Here is a 23,444-nt window from a genome sequence, read left to right on the forward strand (position 1 = left end):
TCAGTGTTCTTTTCATTTTCTCTCTTCTTCAGCCCTTTCTTTTTCTCGCGGTAGTTAGCGTAAAGCAGTTACTGAGAGATTGACATCTAATATTAACCAATACAAAATCTGCATTAAAGTTAAGAATGTAAGGATACAATCTGTTAATATATAATTTGTAGTTGTGATGCTCATACATTTTTGGTGAGTGCTCCTAAATTTTTGCTGGTGCTCCTAACTTTTTGAAGTTGGGAGCACCAGTGCTACCAAGTAAAAAAGTTAATTTCGAGCCCTGCCAGGAATGTATTTTTCTGTTGAATATTCATATATTTTATTTTAAATATTGATTGATGAAGGGTGAAGGAGGAAGAATGGGGTTGGTGTGACCAGGTTCAAACTCCACAACTCTTTTTATGCAGAAAATATGTCGAACTTAACAATGCTCCGACAAGAGTTTAATCTAGTCAATTTATAAATGTATTTATGATTTAATTGTTATCGCTGCATGGGATGTGGACACTAAAACATTATTGTAACCCGATGAGCTTTTCTGAGCAGTTTTCCTTCGCAATGAAACACAGTGCCCTCTCATTTAACAGGGATTTTCATAAAGGCCCTGTGCACAAAGAATAAGAACATGCCTTGAGGTACCAGACTCTCTTTCAAGTCATTTTAGTGGCACAAGAATGAACATTAGACAGATGTTGTATCAGTATGCGTGGCCTTTACTTAAAAAGTTTAACTTTACTTTTTGCAGACTGTCAATCTTTAAAAAAAATTATAGCTCCAAGCTGGCATAATTGGGGTCAAAGCACAACCCAGTGGGCAAAGTATGTTGAAAAGACATCAGATTGACATCAAAAGACAGGCCAAACATGCAAATCAGATTGATTTAAAAAACATGACACAACGTTGATTTGATGTGAACGGCACTTCTTGAACTTGAACGGCAAAAATATTGGCCTACATATACATTAAACCAATTTCAGTGTGAAATTAACTCTCACTCGGGATGTATTAATATGAATAGCATTTAACATTAAATCGATTGAGAGGTCTTATTAAGTATATTTGTGACCCTGGACCACAAAACCAGTCTTAAGTCACTTGGGTATATTTTTAGCAATAGCCAAAAAATCATTGTATGGGTCAAAATTATCGATTTTTCTTTTATGCCAAAAATCATGAGGATATTAAGTAAAGATCATGGTCCATGAAGATATTTTGTAAATTTCCTACCGTAAATATATCAAAACCTAATTTTGATTAGTAATATGCATTGCTAAGAACTTAATTTGGAAACCATACACCAATGGAAAGCTTATTTATTCAGCTTTCAGATGATGTATAAATCTCAATTTCAAAAAATTGACCCTTATGACTGGTTTTGTGGTCCAGGGTCACATTTATATAGTACAATTTTTCAACAGAATTAAACCCACATTAACATGTTAAACTGACAGCCAAGTGTAAATTTTTTTTTATTTTTATGGACTTGCTGCATCACTAGCCGGCTTTCCATTCAAAGTTGCGAATTTAACTTATGCGCAAAATTTAAATATTGCATAAAACATAAAACTAAATAAATGCGGTCATTGCTTTCGGAGGTGGATGCTGCTGTTTGGGAACGCAGTCGTGTAACAGTTCTGGGAGGCAATTATACAGAAATACGTTGATGACAGACTTTGCTCGGACATTTCAAAATGTTCTAACATTTCAGATGCTGAGGAAGATTGGTCCACTCAGTACCGCCGCTCCTATTAATCCTGTGAAACTTTTTTGACTGTTGACATTAGTAACGTGTTAAAGGCACAATATGTAAGATTTTTTTATTAAAATATCCAAAAACCACTAGAACAATGTTATATATTTTGCTGACTTGTGTACTTACATTATCCCAAATGTTTCGAAGAATGTTTAAATCCAGAGAAATAAGCAATTCTAACTAGTGACACGGACCGTGTTCATAGTGTCTTTTGGCCACCTTTTTGCAATAGAAATGCTACACCTCTTTAATTTCTTCAACAAAAACATGTGGACATCACAACCCTTACCAAAATTAACCATGGTTTTATCGTAGTAAAACTGCTTAACTTTATTTTGTGTGACTTCTGAATGCTTGAGACTATAAAATCAATCAGACAACGTTATTAATAAAATCATAGCCATAGGTAACTCTCTAGAGCTACAATTGTAATTTGTAAATAATACAATTTAATTACTTTATTAATTACTATTAATTTATATATTTTTATTAAAGTTCTATTTTGACCCCTTATAGTAGGTGTTTTTTGTTTTTTTTTTTGAAGGAGGGGGCACAACAATACTATTCTGCTTAGGGCACCCATTTGGCCAGCAGCGGCCCTGGGTCCACTGATTAGGTTTTGCCATCCCATAGCGCAGTCACATTACTTTTTTGATGCGCATGGAGGAATTTACTCGGCAAATGTGTTTCCATCTCCTTTTATTCGCATTAACTTTTTCGCACTAGTCAAAAACCACCTCAAGCGAGCGTAACAACTTTTTTGCGAATTAAGGGATTTTTATTCACAATTTGCCATTTCCATCACTCGTTTCTGATGTAGACGATGTACGATGTAGACAGCAACTCTAACCCCTATACAGATAGCTCTCTGCAAGGGTTGCTCGACTAATTGTTTTCAATAGTTTGGTGTAATTAGTGTATTGCTACGCTAATGGTACAATACTCTAATAAGCATATCAGAAATGTCAGTATTGATTAAATTACGTTTATTTATAATAAACATTTTCTTAACTCAACTGTCATGTTGGATTTTTTTTCACTTAGCTCATTGCAGTGCAATTCTACGCATATATGATGCCTTAAAACTCTCTTGCTAGGTAACTTTTGGAGCAGAGTGATACATTTTGTGATTTGTGGTGGTTCTGCCATTTTCTGTAAATGTACGAGTGAATTAAGCATGCCATGACAAAGATTCCTTCGGCAGTGTCTTACCTGTGTATGCGGAGAGATCCGCATCACAAATCCACTTTAATTTATCTTAACCCAGTCTTTCTCTAGCAGCTCTTAAAATAGACTGAAGGTCAGAAGTCAGTTACTCCCACTGATGTTCCAGGGCATTTTAATTGATCTCTGAGTCTAAAGCAAGTGGGTTTTAAGTAGCTATTTCTCATTTGCGCTGGACGCCACTCAAGCCTTTTTCTCTCTAGTGTGTGATGCTGTTGTTCCGCTGTTTTCTCATTGCTGTAACGGTCATGAGTCTGGCAATTTTTGACTTTGTTGGATCCTCATTTTCACATTTGGGTAAGGTTTTCACAATACTAGATGTCACAGAGTCAGTAGCAGTTGTATTTGAATAGTTTTGAACACCTCATCCTAATCTACTTAGCTGTTCTCAACAATATTAGAGTTTAATTGTAGTACTTTTTTTTTTTATATGTGCTGCTGTGTTTGATTTGTAGGCTCCCTTTTTACATATGGGCAGGTGCAAGAGAATTCTAACTCAACAACGACCATTGCAACCACCACAACAACAACTACCACAACAACCACCTCCAGCACGACGACAACCACTACTACTACACGTGTCAAAAGTATGCTCTGTCTGCCTTTTCCTTTATGCTCAACTCATTTTGGCTTTCATAGACTGAAATCCCATGTGTATTTTTCTGAATAAGAATTCATATATTCCATGAATATGGAATATATATATGAAATGTTAGACTGCAGCCTCAGAAATTAAACAGAAAATATTTCAAATGTTTAATTTATATAAAATTAACATTTATTATTTAGGATTATATAATAATTAGTTTGACGTCTAGAGGTTGTCAGCTTTTTCTAAGTTTGACAGATATAGATCCTATTGTGAATTATTCATCCATGTATATGTTTTTTCTTTTTTACTTTTTTTTGTCCTTGTAATGTTTAATCAATGTGTCAAAACTTGATCTTCCCATGAAAATGACAGACTTCTTTATGGTGATGTATGCCAGACACCGCCAATCATTTTGTCTGCTAACCCTGCCCCTCAACAATCATCTGCAATAGTGTATTCATTTTTCAGTGCAGTGGTCACATCTCAAAATCCTATCAACAACCGACAGATAGAACTAAGCCCCCATCCTACATTTTTTCTTTTCGATAATCTTTTACACTTAGATGTGTGCTAGAATACGCAAGAAATATGTTGTTACTTATGTTTCATCACAACTTAAATAATTTTATTGACTGTGTTTTGAAAAAAAAAAAAAAACAGTTTAGATTCTGTTTTGTCCTCAATTCATAAAAAAATGCTAGAAGTGGACACATGGTAATAGTAGGCTGCTAAAACAAAGACAGAAGATTTTAGTCATTGTCCATTAAAAATATTTTTTTATTCATTATACTCCAGACAGTTTTTATCCTGTAGACAAAGCTCACAATGATTAGAAACGGAAATCTGTCAATTTCAAGAAAGCCCCTCAGATCTTGACCGGTAGTCCTGGCTAAGTCTTGCTTTTTCTTGTTTTACACCATGTCTGCTTTTGTACTTTCTTTAGATCAAAAGTGCGCCTTAGGGAGGATAGAGTTTGAGAAACCGGCAAGTCTTGAAAAAATTTAATCTAAAGGGCTGTGACCTTCCAGATAATATAAAATGATTTTTATATTGTAAATATAAATTTAAATATACAATTTACTGATTGGCTGAGAACTTGGAATTTCTTTTCGTCCTTCCACTTCTTCAGTTTCCACCAGTGCCTTCCACAAAACATCACTAATTTGGCTCTAGCCTTGATGATAATAAAGGCTAGAAATGTAATATTAGTAGATAATTCTGTTTGTGTTAAAGTGGGGTCAGTAATGATGTAGTAATCGTATGTGCTATTCACAAATTTATGATGAAATGCCAAGTTCTGTCATGAAACTCTAGATGGCGCAGGCTGATGGGTCATTAATGCAAAATGATGATATTCACAGCTTTAAACTACTGGGCATAATCTGATTGGTTTATGTTGCATACACAGCCAATAAGCTTGCTGCTTTACATTTAAATAGCTGGTTAGCATCCACTAGTAGTGATGGGAAGTTCGGATAATTTTATCGACTCGGACCTTTGAGTCTCGTTCAGCAAAATGAACGAATCTTTTCTCGAGTCATTTCGTTCATTTTAGCAAAATATAATTAAAATGTTACGTGTTACTTCCCTAACACGTCTACTACCGCAAACGTTGATCACACTACAAACAATACAAAACTGCTATAAGAAACAGAAAAGATTAATTCATTGTTTACATGGGTCTTCAGTCTATGATTAGCTCACCACCTCTTATCTGACAAGTCTTCGGGTTTGAGTCGTTCGTTCATCACGTGACAGCCCCATAATTTTTTACTTCTTACGGTTTATAAATGTGTGAATTTCTGTCATTATGGTTCTTTTCCATGGTTCTTCAACACTGAATGTTGTAACAAAGGTAATAAAGAGTTGGTTATTATTATTAAGTCTCTTTCCGGCTCAGACTGCATAGGTTAAGCTTATGGGTCTGTCACGTGATGAACGAACGACTCGAAAAACCCGAAGACTCGAAACAGGTGAACTACTTGACTAATTCGAGTACAGAACCTATAGGATGTTGCGCATGCGCGACTGAACGGATCACTCCCCGAGACGACTCGTTCTTCCCGAGTCACATTAAAGATTCGTTCAAAATGAACGAATCGTTCAAGAACGACCCAACACTATCCACTAGAGCATTTCGCAGCATGCTTTTAAGCCTGGGACACACCAAGCCGACGGTCGGCCATCGGTGAGCGTCTGTCGGGCTAGTTTGTTTGTTGTGTTCCTCATGTCAGCAGCACTTTGCCCGATTCAACATGTTGGTGCGAATGAGAACTCTGATTTGATGCTCAGTTTAGCGAACGAGTCAGTGCCCGAGAATAAAGCAGTAGTGATGAAAACGAGTAAGTAAATGAAGGCGGCACAGACAGAAGGCCGTTCTAATGTTACTTGGTCTTTCCCAAGCATTCCAATATGTGAATATTTTCATAACAACATGAGCCGCTTAAAATTTATCAACGTAACTGATAATCAAAATGGTAAGCAAGCGCTGCTTTGTTTACGTTTCGTATATCTACGTATATCTCGTATATCCTAGTTTTGGTTTCTCCTTTTGAATGGCGAACATATACTATTTATAGCTGCTGATATGGACAGTTTAGGCGACAACAGTCAGCTTGGTGTGTCCCGGAAGATTTGCTTTGAAACCCTCCACCTTCCCCAGCTCCACCTGTGTAGATCTGCTACTGGTTATTAAAAATGCTGCTTGTGCAGCAGCAGTATGTCTTCAATATTCACAGCACCGTATTGGCAGTAGCAAGTTCCTGTAGTTATTTAGGAGCAGCAGCAGCAGCAATAATCTACAACAACAGCAATAACCAACAGCAGCAACAATTCAGCAGTGTAGCAGATCCGTTCTGCCAAGACCAAATACATTAATGTTGTCATATCCATCACCATGCTAAAATTTTCAGAGAGTTGTCATGATAGAACTGAGATAATGGGCAGTGGTATTATTATTGGTCATCAGGCATAACATTTGCAAATACATTTTTAAGTAATTCTTGCATAGATCTTTATGTATATTTTATTAAACAAGCAGTTGTTATTTATGTCCATATTAAACCCAGTTTCTGTTTATTCTGTTCTTGAAGAATTTATAGCAGCCGCTGTCCACTCTCACTTCGATGACTGCCCAGACTCCCACAGCCACTTCTGTTTTCATGGCACATGCCGCTTTCTCATACTGGAGGAAACACCTGCATGCGTGTAAGTTCTAAGATGGTCTTTTTTCAAACTGAATATACATTTTTTTTCCATGTGTTTTTCCTGCGTTCTGACTACCCCTAGTGTGTTAACAATCCAATATTCACATTAGTTTTTTCAAATTTGATAATTAACAACAGTCCGTTTTCAAGCAATCAAAACAGATCTATATGTTCAAAGTCTTATTTTCTGCCATATATTTTTAGTCGCTATAGGGTATAGAGACTGGATAAGTGCAGTTTTATTTAATGCTGTCTCTGCCAGCATTGCTATGGCAGTTTTTATATGAAATCAAATGCTTTGAATCTTGATCACTGAAGAAAAAGTTAAAAGATTCCAGAAATCCTAATACTATGATTGTAGTTGATGTCAGATTTTAAAAACAAACAAACATATTTTTACACAATAATGAGATTAAACGGCTAAACGGTCTGACATGCATTTTGATTGCTGACTGACTTGGATAAATGACAGCGTTTTTGTTAAGCTGTCCTTGTCAAGACGAGCATGTTTTGTCCTAAATTGCGTTTCCGTGTATAAATGTGGCAGAATAGCAGTATTCAACTCTGTGTTGGTGCTTGTGTCTGAGTTGGTATGAGTCCTAATGTTGTCAGGGAATTTATTGTTTTCTCTGTATCCACATCCGTATGTCATAGTTCACCACAAAATGTCAAATGAATTATAGTCAATTTTAATTTGATTGATTTTATGAGCATGATACTGGCAGATTCCTCATTTTGGAATGAAATGCTTTTACCTAACATCTATTGAATATACTCATGTTTTCCCATGCATATTTTCATATTTGGCTTTAGTTTTATAAAGCCCTCTTTTTCAATTATAACAAGTCAGTCTTGTTTGTGTAGATGTCATCCTGGCTTTGTAGGTATGCGATGCGAACATGCAGATCTCTTGGCTGTGGTGGCGTCTAACCACAGGCAACAGACCGTGGCCACCATGCTGGTGTTGTGTGTGGTGGGCAGTGTTCTACTCATGCTGCTCTGCACTTTACTAAAGTGAGTATTATTAATTTAGCACACATTTAAATATACTCATTTACCTGTATATCTGTAACTTTAAAATGTAATTTATTACTGTGACGGCAAAGATGTCATTACTCCAGTCTTCAGTGTCACATGATCCTTCACAAATCATTCTAATATGCTAACTTAATGCTCAAGAAACATTTCTTATTATTATCAATGTTGAAAACAGTTGTGCTGCTTAATATAGCATTTTAGAACGTAATAAAATCAAATTACAAGTGCTCAATTTTTGGAATCTGATTATGTATTCCGGCATGTATCGTAATTTCCCAAGAGCAGGTTATTTGTTTGGTTTTATATCTGTCTTTGTTGAATTAACTGTGCAATGCAGTTTTTTGTGGAAGGAGAAAGAGGTCATTTGTAGAGTTCACACATTGTCTCTGTAGTTGTTGGTGGAGACGGGGTGGTTGTGGGCGAGGTAACACCATTTCGTGTTGGTCGGAGAAGCCTAGGAGTATTTTGACGGGTGGGACATCCTGCTGTCACTCAGAAACAGGTATTCTGGTGCTACATTTCCATTTTTACACAACTTTTTGCTGAGCTGTAGTGTCATGTGTTAAGTGTCATGCGGTGTCTAATTATGATCAGCAACAGGGGGTGTTTGCATACCGAGACCAGCATATGCGTGAGGCCTTTAACTTTTAATGGCCTATGATTTAAGGGTTTAAGCTGTTAGTTTAGCCATCTGTTGTCACTGTCCTAAGACTGTCAATGATCATGAGACTAATAGTTGGTCGTAGTGAAACATAGGCTAATAAACTTTTATTTGAAATTTGTAGGGCATAAAATGTGTCAGTGCTTTTAATTGGTTCTTTTGTCTAACTCATAGTTAAGTTAAAAAGATTGAAATCTGTTCTTCTACCCTTTTTTCTTTGAATTTTGAAAGATGTAGATAAACGCTGCCAGTTTGGACACACCTATTTATTATTTACCGTTTTATTTTTTTGTAAGAAGTCTCTTATGCTAAACATGCCACGTTTATTTAATCAAAATACAGTAAAAACAGCACTGTTGTTAAATATTATTACCATTTAAAATAAGTTTTGTATTTTATATATTTCAAAATGTAATTTATTTCTGTGATGCAAAGCTGAATTTTTCAGTCCAGTCAGTTTTCAGTGTCACATGATCCTTTAGAAATCATTCTAATATGCTGATTTAGTTCTGAAGAAACATTTCTTCTAATTATTATTATCATGAATATATATTTTTATAGATATTATTTTTTTTGGAAACCATTATACTTTTTTGTTAGGATTCTTTGATGAATAGAAAGTTCAAAAGAACAGCATTTATTGGAAATGGAAATCTTTTGTAACAATTTAAAAGTCTTTCCCGTCTACTATCCTTGCAGAATAATAGTATTAATTGCTTTCAAAAAACATTACTGATCCCAAACATTTGAACAGTAAATAAATACGATTTTTTTCTTAAGAAAAATCACATGTAGAAATAATTTATATTTGTCTACAAAACTGTTTTAAAAAATGTAAGTTTTAAAATGAAATGATTTTTAAAAACAATTCAGTCAAGTGTGTCTAAACTTTAGCCTGGTAGCATATTTCATGTTATGTTGTGAGTATATGTTCCTCGTCTTAGTGGGCAGATTATGTGTAATCACTGGAGGAACTGAATATCCCCAGACATAATTACGCAACTAGAAATGGAATTGTTGGAATTTTGTCCATACAAATACCCTCAGTTATCTCTGCCAGTCTGCTCACAGTGATGCTTGTTGACAGAGTATTGCAAACCTTTAATTAGATTTGTCAACAGGAAGTTGTTACATACTTTGTCAGCATCGTCAGGCATTTCTAATTGTTAGATAGAACTGTGGCTGTTTCCACAGTAACATATCAATACATTTGCATCAGTCATCAGTTTGAAGTAAAACACTGTGTCATGTTTGTCTTACATATGTGTATGTTTTGTCAATTTTCTCTTCCACTTCCATCTTCTTGTCTTCTCGTCTCATCAGAAAATGTTCCTTATGCACAAGGTATTAATTTCTAAAGTGTTTTGGAGTAGATTGATCAAACCCCTCTGCTTTCCCTGTTCCTAGAATCTTATTATGTGAACAAAAAGGTTTCTACATTGCTTGCAATGACTTAATGCCTTTATTTTTCATTTGTGTTTTTCTCATGCAGTGGTTTGACCTGCGTTTTCTGAAGCTCACGCATGTGCTCTCTTAAAAATGAGACCACAAAATCTTCCATCTTACTCCTGGACTTTGCTATGACTGCGTTTCTCAGACTGGCACAGCTGGTAAGCGCAGCACATATTGAGAGCATTTCGATGTGGGCAGTGGGAGAACTCAATCAAACATGGAACTTTACATTCAGACAGACTGTGTCATTCCAAAAAGGATATTTTTGGAACAACAACAACAGCAATAACAAGAGTTAAAGATGGAACTCAAAAACTGAGAAACTCTGAAAGAAGAACTCAGAACAAGCAACATGGAACTCAACTACAGGATCCAGTGATGTAGAGACAGGGCCATTTGGAATAAGGTACAGATCGATGGGCAAAAAAACTGATCTGAAAGTGAAAACTATGAGAGAGGTTTTAGAGAAATCATTCTTACTAACAGAGCTTATCTTAAAGCTATAAATATTGTTATAGATGTATAAGACAACACTCTCCCAGTTTTTGTCTTTTAAAATACTGTTATTATAAGAAAAACACTAATAATATGCCATTGATGGGATGTGAAACTCACTAAAAAGTAGTTTAATATATACTTTTTAACAAGGATATAATATCACATTATTTGCTGTTATCACGTTAATGGATAAAGAATGGGAGATAACATTAAAGTCAGTCAGGTAGCATAGTAATATTAAAACTACAACAGACTCTTTTGCCAATTTATTTTAGCTTGATCTCCTTATAATGTTGATTAAAAAAAATCGTAAACAACTTTTCATAGATTAACAGCAAACATGAGACACTATAGCTGGCTCTGAGGGACAAATAATATATTTGACACATTATAACACTTTTAATTTTTTTATGTTTTTTAATAAAAATATTGGAAATGTATGGTGAAAAAATTCACAATTTTGACATGTAACTTGAAGTTATGCATAGATTCACAAATCTAACACGATATTTTCTTCATGCACAAAAAGTGCTTGTTCCTATAATGTGCTATCAAAGATTTGTCAACATCAGTAGGGTAAATGGTTTGTAAACGGAGCCTCAGTCTGTTCACTATTTTTAGTCACGGTATGACGTCACATAACATCTGCATGTTCACATATGGTATGATTGGATGCATGTATGTCGGATCACATAATTACACATATTTCACTGTACACTTGTGTGATGTACATTTCAAACACATTGTGAATACAGTCACCTTTAGATCTACACTTTTGTTTTCCATGATGGATGTTTGTGGAATAACTCACTTGAGGAATAAAACACTTCACTGTATCCTAAAGTGCACCATTATCATGTTTATTGGGGCACGCATATGCATACAGAGGCACAAATCATTATTGATATTATTCAGTTTGATGCACACTGTCCATATTAACTTATGCTTATATTAGATATATGGAAATTTTTACACTGAAATATTTTAATCCATATGTTTATTTTGTTCTCATTGTCTTATCTGTCCCCAAACTTTTGCCAATCTCATGTTATAAAACAAATGTTGATTGACCCTTAAGGTCAGAGGGTTTATATATATCTTTATTTTGGAATGTCAAAATGTGGTGCTGGTACAAATATAAAATGTGCCATTGTATGTTTTATTCAATCAAAACCCTTCTCGGAAGCTGGCAAATGACTGATCTAGTACAAAAAAGAAAAGAAAGAAAATGATTTGGTGGGCTTAGATTTGGCCGTGTTCTGTTATGAGATCGTGGAGGCATTTACTGAAGTCTGATCACTGTGTGAAGATTCATGAAATATTTGATATAATGATCCCAAAAGTCATCCAAGTGATAAATTAAACACTTAGGCTGTTAGCATGGGCAACATTTGCGTTATTGTCTATGTGAATGATTTTGATCAGCCTGAAAGAACAGATTCAGGATGATTGATCTATGTTTATTTATTGATCTGTGTGACTGATCCTGATATGTAACTTAATTATAAACATTTATTATATGAACAAACAAATGTGATTGATTGTATAAGGACTGCGTATAAAATTCACGAAAAATGAGTGAATGAGAGTGCAATGACGGAAAAGAAAATGCATGTAATTGAGTGTTAAACCTCAGATATATCAAATGTAATGTTTGTTTGTTTTTGTAACGTAAGCATTGGAAATTTCGGACTGAACAGTTTTGTAACATGCAGTCGTTGCATAATTTCCAGATGTGGAATTGCAGTCATCCGTTATGATGATGTCACACTCATAGACTAACAGATGAATTGGCCTTAGACTAAAGATGATGCTCAGTGTCGCATCTCTTGCTTTGTTCCAACTGAATCCTGTTTAAACCTGGTTAACTGCTTATTGACTGACATTTATGTATGATATACTGTAAACACCATCCGTCGTTCTCTTTAAAATACTGTCTTGTTTCATGTTGGGAAAAATGCTTTGTAAATAATGTGTGGGAATATTATTTTGGTTGTTCTGTATATGGAGAATGAGCTGTTTTCTTGACTATCACTGATCATCAGTCAAGCATGAAGGTAAGAGTTAGATGATTCCAATAAGACTGTCACATGCTTGGCTGTATGACATTTTGTTGAGTGTTTTGACCTCTTTGTCTAAGTTTGCATATTTTTCCAAATATCACAAAGTGCGGCAAATTTTGGACTGGACCTGATTCTTTCTTACCTATCGTAATTTCTCGTTTCATCAAACTTTTTATGAAGCACACTTCCTCCTTGCCAAGTTATAAACCGCTATGTCCAGATGTATCCTCCATCATCTGAATACTTTAAAAGGGTCAAACAAAGAGCCAGAGTGCTCTTTTTGCTGCGGGTAAAGCTTGGCTCCTTTATTTACTTATTTGCCGATTTATTTATTTGTTTGTTTGGCTAAACCTTTTGTGAGATGAGGGGAAGGCCCCTAGAGGTCATGGCTGAGAGCAGTTAAGCTTGCGCATGAGTGACCACATGATGCAAAGTGCCTGCCTGTTGGACATTGCGTGAGTATTTTTTTTTTATTTGCTTGTAATTTACTTTCTGTGCTCATACCCTATTTTGGCTTCAATTCTCTCCACATATTTTATTCTATTTTATTTATTTATAAAGCAAGTAGTTTTTCCCTCAAATGAAGTGCCCCAGGAAGGAACCCTTACTTGCTAAATAGATGCCAGTAAAGAGCCTTTAACATCCATGGAACTTTTCCACAGCACAAAAGGTTCCTTATGGTGGAAGAAAGTTCTTTAGATTAAAATAAAATAAAATTGTTCTTTAGTGGAACTGTTCACTGAAAGGTTCTTTGGGGTACCCAAAACAGTGGTTCTGTTCTCTTCTTTTGGAGCCTTTATTTTTGTCTTTCTTCCATCTGTATTTCGCATATTTCATCTTAACTGCTCTTAACCTCGATCTCCTCTCCCTTTCTTCTTCTATCACGATCCTCTGTTGATGGGTTTCCCAATCCCATTAAGGTTTTCAATTGGATTGCAGCACAGCCCCTCATAGCCGACTGGCTGAGCCTCTAAACCCAGCTTTGTTTTAAGCGCTCTGCTGAGGGAACTCCAGCAATATACACAACACGCTTACGGAGCAGCGAGATAGAAACACAAAAGAGAGGATGTATTCCAGTTGTCGATTGTGAACATCGCACTCAGGGAACAGCGACTATTCACCGTCTGTGTCCTGCTGGTGTTTGCCCTCATTTCATAACCTTCTCATCGTATGCAAATTCCACAATAATTGAAGAGCATAATCATTTTCATATTTTATATTTTGCCATTCTCATTTTTGCCCCAGTTTGTCAGTCTTTTAATGTCGAACCATAGCTGGCATCTGCTGGAGCAGATGGGGAGGTATAAGAGTATTAGGGTTAAGTGATCTCCCTCTCCACCATCCATCCACAGCAGCCTCGGTGAAACAATGAAATCCGCGCTCTACAGAAACTACCTCTATTGTATTCTTGTCTGAACTATTTCACTGTAGAAATTATATTCTGATTCATTCACCAGTGACGTAAAAAAAGAAAACAATTAGATCATTTAAACACTTTTGTTTGTTTTTCAGATGTTATCCGACCATGAAAATTCATAGGGTTCAGTTGTCACCGCTGAAACAATGATATCAGCACTCTACAGAAACTACCCCTGTTGTCTTCAATGTTATTGTCTGAACTATTTCGCTGAAGAATTTATATTCTGATTCGGCCAACGATGTAAAAAAACAAAAAACAATTCGATTATATAAATAATTTTGTTTGCTTTTCAGCTGATGTTATCGGACCATGAAAATTCATAAAGGTCAACTGTCACACTAACTTAAAGTAATAATGTCCCTCATTCAGTCCACTACAAGACATTTGATACAGCGCCATCTGCTGAGTTTATAGAAAACATTAAGTAACGTTAGTTTCAAACATACGTTTTTTTATGCGTTTTTGTCTTTAACTATAGATTAATTTATTTAATAATCTATATACACATTATAATCAATTTATTATGTGTCAATTGATCAGTTAACAATTGATCATTAATTTCTTATATATATATATATATATATATATGAAGAGTTCATTTGCAAGAACATCAATTTTTAAGAATTTTCAAAAATCATGTTTTGTCTTGAAAATGTAAAAAAACTGAGTTATCTGTTTTTGCAAATAAACTCTTCATAGAGAGAGAGAGACTGAGACTATCAGTCAAAGCTTTATATTTGGGGACTTATATCTGACCAGTATTTTACCAGATGCTATATCTACAAATGAGTGGATAACAATCAGACAATTTTCACAAACTATATATAATTAATTGGCAGATTAACAATAAGATATAATGTATTGGCAGTATATTACGATTTCATGAAATCTAAACTTCTAAAAGAACATGATTTTTTGTTTTCCAGTCCCACATTCTGATATTTCAGCTTACATCTTGTTTCATCATATGAAACGTGCATATGGAAAAAATATGGTCCATTTAAAAATTAGTTTAACCCTGCAGCAACATTACATAATCATCAGCTGCACTGGATATAATTTGTGCACTCTTCAGTCTGCATCCTGTTTTAATCGAGCTGGTAGTTCATCTAGGCTGTGTAATCTATGCTGTGGAGGAACATCAAGGTGCCCATGACAGACTTGTCTGTCAAGCAGGTAACCTCGAATACCCAATGAGCGTGAGGTCAGGTAGTCGTTCATATAATGGTCCCCAACATGAACTACACTGGAGGCTGGAACACCACACCGTACCAGTGCCTGGGTAAAAATGGCAGGGTCTGGTTTAGCAACCCCAGCTTCTTCTGAGGTCAGGAGAAATGAGAAGTGAGTGAGAAGTCCACATCCCCTCAGGATCCCTTCCAAACGCTTGTCGAAGTTGGAAACAACACCTTGCTTGAGTCCCAAAGCGGTGCAGAACTTGAGGGTGCTATTAGAATCAGGAAACACCTGATGGTGACACAATTTGAGATTATAAAACTACATCTTCCTCATTTTAAAGTCATTGTAGCATACTTCAACATAACAGTATGTACTTGCCTACATTTAAGCTATTTCAATAAGTCATTTTTGAGGACAAGAAATAACTGGCAAAGGAGATGTGTATTGAACGAGCGCCCCCTACAGGGGGTTCTGGAATTAGTAATAAAACCGCTTAAAATACTGAGTTTGAAAGAAAAAATTACTATTTTAAAGGCTAAAATATCCGAGAAGTCAAATACCCCTTACCTCCCAGTTTTCTGGTCCACAAAAGTTGTGATAAAGATTGTTGGCTAGTCTATCCAGTAAAGCAGGGTCATCTACCGCACACTGGGCAAAAGTGTCCCTCACTAGTCCAGCCCACCACACCTGGCTGTTCATGCCCTGAGCTCTGCCATAGTTGGGAAATAGGCGTGATTGCTGCCGGTAAGCCTGTCTGAAAGCAGTTTCTAGCTGCGCAGCTGGCAGCTTGAGTCCTGCTCGCTCTGCTTCGCTGCAGTACTGCTCGCCAACCGAGCGCCGGACCTTTAACAGAGTGTCCTTCACATCCCATAACACCCAACGCACTGGCCCTCGCATCACCGACACGGCTGGAAACCGACACGTCTTATGCTCTGATAATAGGAATGACACGCATAACCCACAGAAGGTAACGTAGGGTTGGAAAGCAAGGTGATAGAAGGAAAATAGAGTGGTTACTAGAAGATTACTAGAAGTAGTTTTCCTCTAGGGGGCGCCTGGCGGCTCAAAAAGCCGAATCCCACATTGAAACGCATTTAAATCTCAGTGCTTTTTTTGTGCCGCTGGGGATATTTGAACCCTAAAAACAGTATCCTATTAAAAATAAAATAATTTTAAGGATTTGATAATTAAAAAGATTCTGACATAGATAGCAAATTTGCACCAGCAATCTCAAATGAACTACAGAAATGCTTCATCCAAAATGAACAACAACAAAAAGCAACCAGTATCACGTGAGGATGTGCTACTTCTGCAGCGGTCTGACCAATTATTTACAGCCGAGAATAGAAATTTTGAAACTTTAAAAACGGTTTAATTTAAAATACATTTTGTAGCAACTAATCATGCCTGACTAATTAGAGATCATTTCTGGGCTACCAAGTCCCGTCGTTTAGACAATCCTACTCGGTTCTTGCGAATAGCCTTTCTACCCACTATTTCTATTATACAGTGAGCGAGTTCTTCATTACAAATGTCCGTACAGGATTGGATCAAGCGAACAAGGGTTCCACTTTTGAAATAAGTTCAACTATAGTTAGGAAACGCTTTCTATATATTTACAGCCGATACTTAGACATTACATTTTCGTCAATACGTTTGTCTTCGGTCCTTGTACAACAGATGACTTCCTGAAAGCAGGAAATATCACATCACACAGGTTTCACTGTATTAGTGAGCACATAGACTCCCATGGTTAATCGGGTTAATAATATTTTAAATAAAATAATTTTAAGGATTTGATAATTTAAAAGATTCTGACATAGATAGCAAATTTGCACCAGCAGTCTCAAATGAACTACAGAAATGCTTCATCCAAAATAAACAACAACAACAAAAAGCAACCAGTATCACGTGAGGATGTGCTACTTCTGCAGAGGTCTGACCAATTATTTACAGCCGAGAATAGAAATTTAGAAACTTTAAAAACGGTTTAATTTAAAATACATTTTGTAGCAACTAATCATGCCTGACTAATTAGAGATAATTTCTGGGCTACCAAGTCCCGTCGTTTAGACAATCCTACTCGGTTCTTGCGAATAGCCTTTCTACCCACTATTTCTATTATACAGTGAGCGAGTTCTTCATTACAAATGTCCGTACAGGATTGGATCAAGCGAACAAGGGTTCCACTTTTGAAATAAGTTCAACTATAGTTAGGAAACGCTTTCTATATATTTACAGCCGATACTTAGACATTACATTTTCGTCAATACGTTTGTCTTCGGTCCTTGTACAACAGATTACTTCCTGAAAGCAGGAAATATCACATCACACCGGTTTCACTGTATTAGTGAGCACATAGACTCCCATGGTTAATCGGGTTAATAATATTTTAATAATAATATTGGCCTAGCCCTACTCCTGCCATAACCATCACAGAAAACTGTGCAGGACACTATATTTAAACAGAAACACGATTCGACTGATTTATAAGACTTTTTAACTAGTGAGGACATGTAAAAGTCATAATATTTCACTATTTAAGTGAGGACATTTGGCCCTCACAAGTATAGCTAAACAAGTACACACACACACACAACCTAAATATTATCAATGATGACACTGAGAACATAACTAAAATACAGTTTTAATGATGCACAATGATGATCGTATAACAAATTCATAAATTGTAGTGAACAGATAAATACGTCTTAGAATTCAGAAATCAAATCATCCTAATTGGGGCAGATGATTCGTTTAACTTAATGTTTTGTTCTCCCCTCACTCAGTGTCACAGGTGTCTCTCTGTCCACAACTGTATCAGAAGTAGAGCTTGAGAGTTCAACATGCTCTTGATTTATTTGCTCAGTTTGACTTCTGGTTTGCTCTTGGACCTGTGCGCTTGAGTTCAACTGACCAGCAGTCTGCTTGTACATTCCTGACTTCCTGATTTTGCGAGTAGCCTTGCTAAAGTGAGCAATAGCTTGTATAATGCTGCCAGCAGTCCAGTGTTGTCGGGTGAGTGCGTTCTCTACTTTGAAGGGACCGTCTCGTGTACGACGCACTCCAGAACAGACAGCAGACGTCCGCAGCTCTAGTCCAACCTCGTGAATCAATTTACGCAGATATTTCTGAGTCTCATTCACACACTGGACCTCTGATTTGAAGTGAGGAAAAGAAATGTTAAAGGACACATGTTAAACATAAACTTATGTAGAAGTACGTAATATAGAATTCAGAGTACTAACCCAATGTGAAATGTGGTGGATTGAAATGTATGCATCGCAAACCAGTCAGAATCGGTGGGCTTTTACCATGAGGATACAATAAACCCCTCACTGCAAGCTCGTAAGCCTCCTGAGTGTGCAGATCCACCTGAGAATACCTGCACAGAGACATAATAACATACTCAGAGAGATGCTATGCATTAACCAAATATTTACACATAGTCCGACAGTATGAAATGTAATATTATGTAGAATAATATTCTTATAGCGACTCACATAATTAAGGCTTTCTGGTTTGCTCCCTGTATCATGGCAAGAACTCTCTCGAGCTTATCCAGGGTAACATGGTCTAGAAAATAAAGACACAAAGTTTACTACAAATTCTTAGTCTGTATACTATACATAACAAATATGATAGTTATGATATTGTAATGCACACATTACCGTATGTGGTTTTTTCAATGACTCGGCCTGTGTGAGTGAAATTATCAGTGGCTTTCCCAAACTCCCCTTCAAGTGTGTAGTCCTTCATATATATAAAACAAACACAACAGTCTGCATAAAACTGTCTACTAGACATCTGCTAAAAGTCCTGATTTGATCATCACTTAGTATGAATTCATAATCAATCAGCGGAAAAAATACAGGCAGAATAAAAAATAAAATAGCAGTTAAATGTGAGCTTAATTATTACGCAATATAAAATATAACCTTTACCCGAGTTACATGTGATTTGCACAGATGCTCCAGCACTCCATTTCCTTTCCCAACGCCTAAAACTGAGGTAGAGATATGAGAGAATTGAGCAGAGTGCATTCCACAATTAAATCACTTGAAAACTTAAGAGTTAAACATTTTTGGTCACCTAACACCCCAGAGGAAAAAGCATCCAATCGATGGCCAACTCCAACGTGAACCTTATGAAACTGTGGCCCTGTCACTACAGAGGAAAAGCAAGTTATCATTTTAAAGGTAACAATGCATGACTGATTTACAGTTATGCATCAATCATATATTATATATATATACATATATATAGTAGTTATGTAAGTACAACTAAGATTATTTGCATTATTTTCATGACAAATATGCATGCCCCCAATTCTCAGCACTGCAATGAAAATCTTAAATAGTAAAATATACATCACGGTAGTATTTGTTGCACTGCCTTTAATGTATGCTAATTTAAAAAAACAAACAAAACTATAATTAATTAATTATTGATTATTATGAAAAGAATGTCATAATGCAAAACTATTAATGGTTCTAAAGTGTTTATGTGACCTGGACATATTTTTGAAGGTTTAGCCACTAACCTAGAGGATGGTCTGCCAGTGTGGGGACCATAGAGGGTGATAATACGACATCTTTGGAGCTGCTGTTTTCTCCACCGGACAGAAGCTGGAACTGCACTGCAAGCTGAGGAGCTGGTGGAGGACAGGAGTTCAGCGCTTCAGAGGAGGATGACAGGGAATGCATTGACGGAAGAGAAGAAAGTTAGTTTTCAGTTGCACTAATAATCATGTAATTACATTAACTAATAATTTATCACAAAGGTAGTCGTTATCTATAAGCATTTAGTTCACAAGTGACACAGACACTACCTTTTAATAAATTGGACTCTATGCTGTCACGAACATGTTTCCAGTGAACTCCCTGCGGTTTGTACACAGCAAACAGACCATCCATTTTACGGAAAAGACGTACAGCCTGAGAGGTCATCTTCGCCCAGAAACAAATGTTACAAGCATCAATATAATCTTAGGTAAATAAACAAGGAAGCAAAAATTCACATGCTGCAGTACCGAAATTCTGGCGTGACCTTCTTCTTCTACTGGAGTGGCGTTACAGTATTACAGTCGCATCAGCGCCCTCTACTGGACGAGATATTTCAGTACCATGCCAGATAAATGCTAGCATGTTTAAAAAAAAAAAAGAATTTACCGCAAACCTAATTACTACTAGTACTATGCATCATAATGTTGTCTCCCCATTATAAATGTCTTAATAAACGGGAAAGTGTCACAAGATCTAAAATTGGAATCAAATTAGAATATTTTTGTGGGTTGTAGCCATAGACTGTATAAAAACGGGTGTAGCCTACCTAGCCTCCAAACTCCAGCATAGCTACAAACATAAAGCAACTGCCATTTTGGTGGGAAAAACAACATTAGAGTGATTTAGCAATGATATTAATGATGTGACATTTTATGGTAGCCTATTACTAGTTGGATATATAGACATCCCAAATGTTTTATAAAATTACAGATATCATTAGGCTAAATCAACATTTCAAAAGATGGTTAGAAATAGGCCTATCTTAACTTGCACCAACTTTATTTATTTATTTACTAACTAACTAACTATGAAATTTTGTTAGAAATTTAATTACAAAATGTGTTTTTCCAGCAGTGGTTTTGCATGTTGTTTTCAAAAACCTATAATTCAAATTCAAAATCCTTTTGAATTAGAATATTTTTGTGAATTCTATCAAAAGTCAAATGCTATGAAATTCAGTACTATTATATTTCCTGGATGTTTTTTTTTTTTTTTTTAATTAAGTAAAATAGGCTAAAAAAAGTTTGAATTGTTTGTTTTTTATTTGTACGTTTTAGAGTGAAATGTTATGGTTAATATATTATATACATACTGTATAATTAAAAATTCTTATAAATTAAAGAAGAGTCAATGTGGTCGAGAGACATAAGATATAAGATATAAAAACAAATGATTTGATGAGATGAGTGTAAAACAGTGAAGTCAGCATTTCTTTTAAAAGGGTTAAATAGGGTTAATCCTTAAGTATGTAGAGATATTGTGAAAGATCTGTGTGCCAGCCTGCCATATGCCTTTAATTACACCACTGCCATCATATTGATAGAGCAGCACATTACAATAAATGCACAAAATAAGTAAATATTATACAGTTCACACAATGCATATGTGTATTCTGTAATGCTGCAGCCTAAAGGCAGTCATAATGAAATTAAGCAGGTAAACAAAGTAAATGTTGAACAAATAATATAAAGCGTGTTCATTCAGACTGTCGGGAAGCTGGTCTATTCAAACAGTCTTCTCCATTGTGAAAAACACCAGCTAAAACAAAGCTTTGACCTTCACTTTTGTCACAATTATTTATTGTATAACACATAGTCGACCTGTCAAAATTAACCCACATACAAAAACGACATTATAAAATATTTAATGGTTTACATAGTTTGCACATTGAACAATCTGACAGAGTGCTGATAAAGAAGTGTAATGGGGTAACAAGTATAAATCTTGGTGTGGCTCAACAGTTTATGACCTGTCCCCAATATAACAACACTGTTTATTACATGTACACGTTGGCTTATTGGCATAATTGGTATAAGTTTATGTTTTAACCAAGCGCCGTATTGGGGGAGAGGTTAGGACGATTCCAAGGGCCCAGCGAGGGAGAGGGGGCCCGGGAACGTGGAACGCGATCGCGGGAGGGGGCCCGAGTCAATGATGTTCAGGGGGCCCGGAAACCATAGCAGCACCCTTGGTTTTAACATTCATTTGTATTTACCATTGGAATCAAATCAGACCTGCACATTCTCCTTAAAATTACAGGAAGAACAAATAATTTAAATTATTATTCTACCTTAAACATTGCATTGAATGCACTGAACACTTTAATAATGGAATGCATTTGAATTTAATTTAAAGTTTATTTGGACAGAGAAAAATCCTCAAATAAAATGACAAACGATTTACTATTTTTAAACCATTTTTAATTTCTATGAAGCAGCAAATATAATTATGCCATTCACATTGTATGTTAATTAATCTTTATTACACACTTATCATAGATCATGGGTCATTAGTCTAGTACTGATGAGATGAATCAGGTCTATTAGATAAGTTTGGCAAAGTCTGACAAGCACTGTTTTAGATTATTAACAGCTACAGCATGCAATGTATCACCAGCTAAAAGATGAATTCAACTAATTGTATTTGCAAAAATGCTAGAAAACAGAAAATATCTATATACAAATTTAGTAAGATTTCATAAGAAATGGAACATTTGTAATGACTGTATTATAAAAAATTAAATAATGACAACATATACATTATAGTTTTTGTAGAAAATATATATGCACATACATACATACATACATACTTTTATTTTTATCACATTATTATCATACATACATAGTCATGGTCTTTCTTTTCTTCTATTTCATATTGCTTTTGCTCTTTCATTTTTATATGCCCTCTGTAGCCATAGCGTCCTGAAGTTTTCCCACTAAGGAAAATAATTCAACAAAAACATCCAAACTAATTATTCAATGGAATAGAAATGAAGCTTTCAACTTCTATTTTGCTGGAATGGAAAATGGAAATGTATTTAAATATGTTCCTGGTAGAGGAAGAAGCTTCTTCCTCATCCTACTTTATCCAGTATTATGAAATGTGCTGTACAAATAAAACTGCATTGAATTGTTTGAAATGAAAATAAGTATACTGTATATGGTATGACGCAATATTGTGTACACATACGCCCATAGTTCAACCTTTTCTTAATGTCTTACCAAATAGGGAACACAGGAGCAAATGCCCTCACAAGAAACTGTTTCAAAGATCCTTTTTTATAATTCTAAAAGAGCTCTAAAAAGAGGTATGCAATTGTTTTCTTCCCATTTTTAGCATATAAATGCATTTAAAGGGGTCATATGATGCTGCTAAAAAGAACATTATTTTGTGTATTTGGTGTAATGAAATGTGTTTATGCGGTTTAAAGTAAAAAAAAACACATTATTTTCCACATACTGTACATTATTGTTTCTCCTGTATGCCCCGCCTTCTGAAACGCGTCGATTTTTACAAAGCTCATCGGTCTGAAAAAGCGAGGTGTGCTCTGATTGGCCAGCTATCCAGTGCGTTGTGATTGGCCGAATACCTCAAGCGTGAGACGGAAATGTTACGCCCCTCACCATACTGTTGATGCCGTGTCCCGGCCGGAGCGACGAGACAAAAACATTAAAACCCATTACAAACGAGGCATTTGTTGCATCCAGTGGGGACATAATTACTGATTATAATGACTTATACTGTCTTTTTACGCATTGCCTTGCATTGCGCTGCGTAAACATAAAACCATGTCTGCATTTGT

The 23,444-nt window shown here is 35.7% G+C and overlaps 3 protein-coding genes across 9 annotated transcripts in view; 1 reads left to right on the forward strand and 2 right to left on the reverse strand.

The window, feature by feature from the left end:
• LOC107712107 (protransforming growth factor alpha-like) overlaps nt 1-12,826 on the forward strand; it is a 20,390-nt gene extending 7,564 nt beyond the window's left edge. For 3 of the 6 annotated variants that reach the window (XM_016517244.1, XM_016517245.1, XM_016517243.1), the window contains exons 2-5: nt 3,424-3,555; nt 6,653-6,767; nt 7,631-7,780; nt 8,197-8,350. In XM_016517244.1, coding sequence (XP_016372730.1) covers nt 3,424-3,555; nt 6,653-6,767; nt 7,631-7,780; nt 8,197-8,350 — 551 coding nt within the window. Of the gene's footprint in view, nt 1-3,171; nt 3,266-3,423; nt 3,556-6,652; nt 6,768-7,630; nt 7,781-8,196; nt 8,351-9,788; nt 9,810-9,957 lie in introns of those variants that run through there. The other 3 variants (XM_016517242.1, XM_016517239.1, XM_016517241.1) reach the window with 2 other exon arrangements.
• A 1,911-nt stretch (nt 12,827-14,737) lies between these two features.
• Nucleotides 14,738-16,060, reverse strand: LOC107712106 (haloacid dehalogenase-like hydrolase domain-containing protein 3). Its single transcript, XM_016517238.1, has 2 exons — nt 15,645-16,060; nt 14,738-15,365 (listed from the first exon to the last, which is right to left on the reverse strand). The coding sequence occupies exons 1-2, from the start codon at nt 15,972-15,974 to the stop codon at nt 14,970-14,972; spliced, it is 726 nt and encodes a 241-aa protein (XP_016372724.1). The 5' UTR covers nt 15,975-16,060; the 3' UTR covers nt 14,738-14,969.
• Nucleotides 16,061-17,722: 1,662 nt separating this feature from the next.
• LOC107712105 (probable tRNA pseudouridine synthase 2) lies at nt 17,723-20,179 on the reverse strand. Of its 2 annotated transcripts, XM_016517236.1 has the most exons (9): nt 20,110-20,179; nt 19,909-20,026; nt 19,621-19,755; nt 19,170-19,244; nt 19,022-19,083; nt 18,749-18,830; nt 18,581-18,653; nt 18,326-18,462; nt 17,723-18,234 (listed from the first exon to the last, which is right to left on the reverse strand). In XM_016517236.1, exons 2-9 carry the CDS (start codon nt 20,024-20,026, stop codon nt 17,840-17,842), a joined length of 1,077 nt encoding a protein of 358 aa, XP_016372722.1. In that variant the 5' UTR covers nt 20,110-20,179; the 3' UTR covers nt 17,723-17,839. The 2 variants fall into 2 exon arrangements, with proteins under 2 accessions (XP_016372722.1, XP_016372723.1); XM_016517237.1 differs by having other exon boundaries at nt 19,909-20,158.
• Nucleotides 20,180-23,444: the final 3,265 nt, after the last annotated feature.

Source organism: Sinocyclocheilus rhinocerous, unplaced genomic scaffold (genome assembly GCF_001515625.1).
Source record: "Sinocyclocheilus rhinocerous isolate Xijiao unplaced genomic scaffold, SAMN03320098_v1.1 scaffold1710, whole genome shotgun sequence".
Lineage (NCBI taxonomy): Eukaryota > Metazoa > Chordata > Actinopteri > Cypriniformes > Cyprinidae > Sinocyclocheilus > Sinocyclocheilus rhinocerous.

What these genes read in the sequence shown, in the direction of transcription:
- LOC107712105 (XM_016517236.1), bottom strand. Translation starts at nt 20,026, where the DNA reads ATGACCTCTCAGGCTGTACGTCTTTTCCGTAAAATGGATGGTCTGTTT. An exon ending in ACTGGCAGACCATCCTCTAG is followed by an intron (nt 19,245 to 19,620) that starts GTTAGTGGCTAA and finishes TTTCCTCTGTAG; the next exon opens with TGACAGGGCCACAGTTTCAT. An exon ending in GCAAATCACATGTAACTCGG is followed by an intron (nt 18,831 to 19,021) that starts GTAAAGGTTATA and finishes ATATATATGAAG; the next exon opens with GACTACACACTTGAAGGGGA.
- LOC107712106 (XM_016517238.1), bottom strand. Translation starts at nt 15,974, where the DNA reads ATGCGAGGGCCAGTGCGTTGGGTGTTATGGGATGTGAAGGACACTCTG. An exon ending in GTGGACCAGAAAACTGGGAG is followed by an intron (nt 15,366 to 15,644) that starts GTAAGGGGTATT and finishes TGTCACCATCAG; the next exon opens with GTGTTTCCTGATTCTAATAG.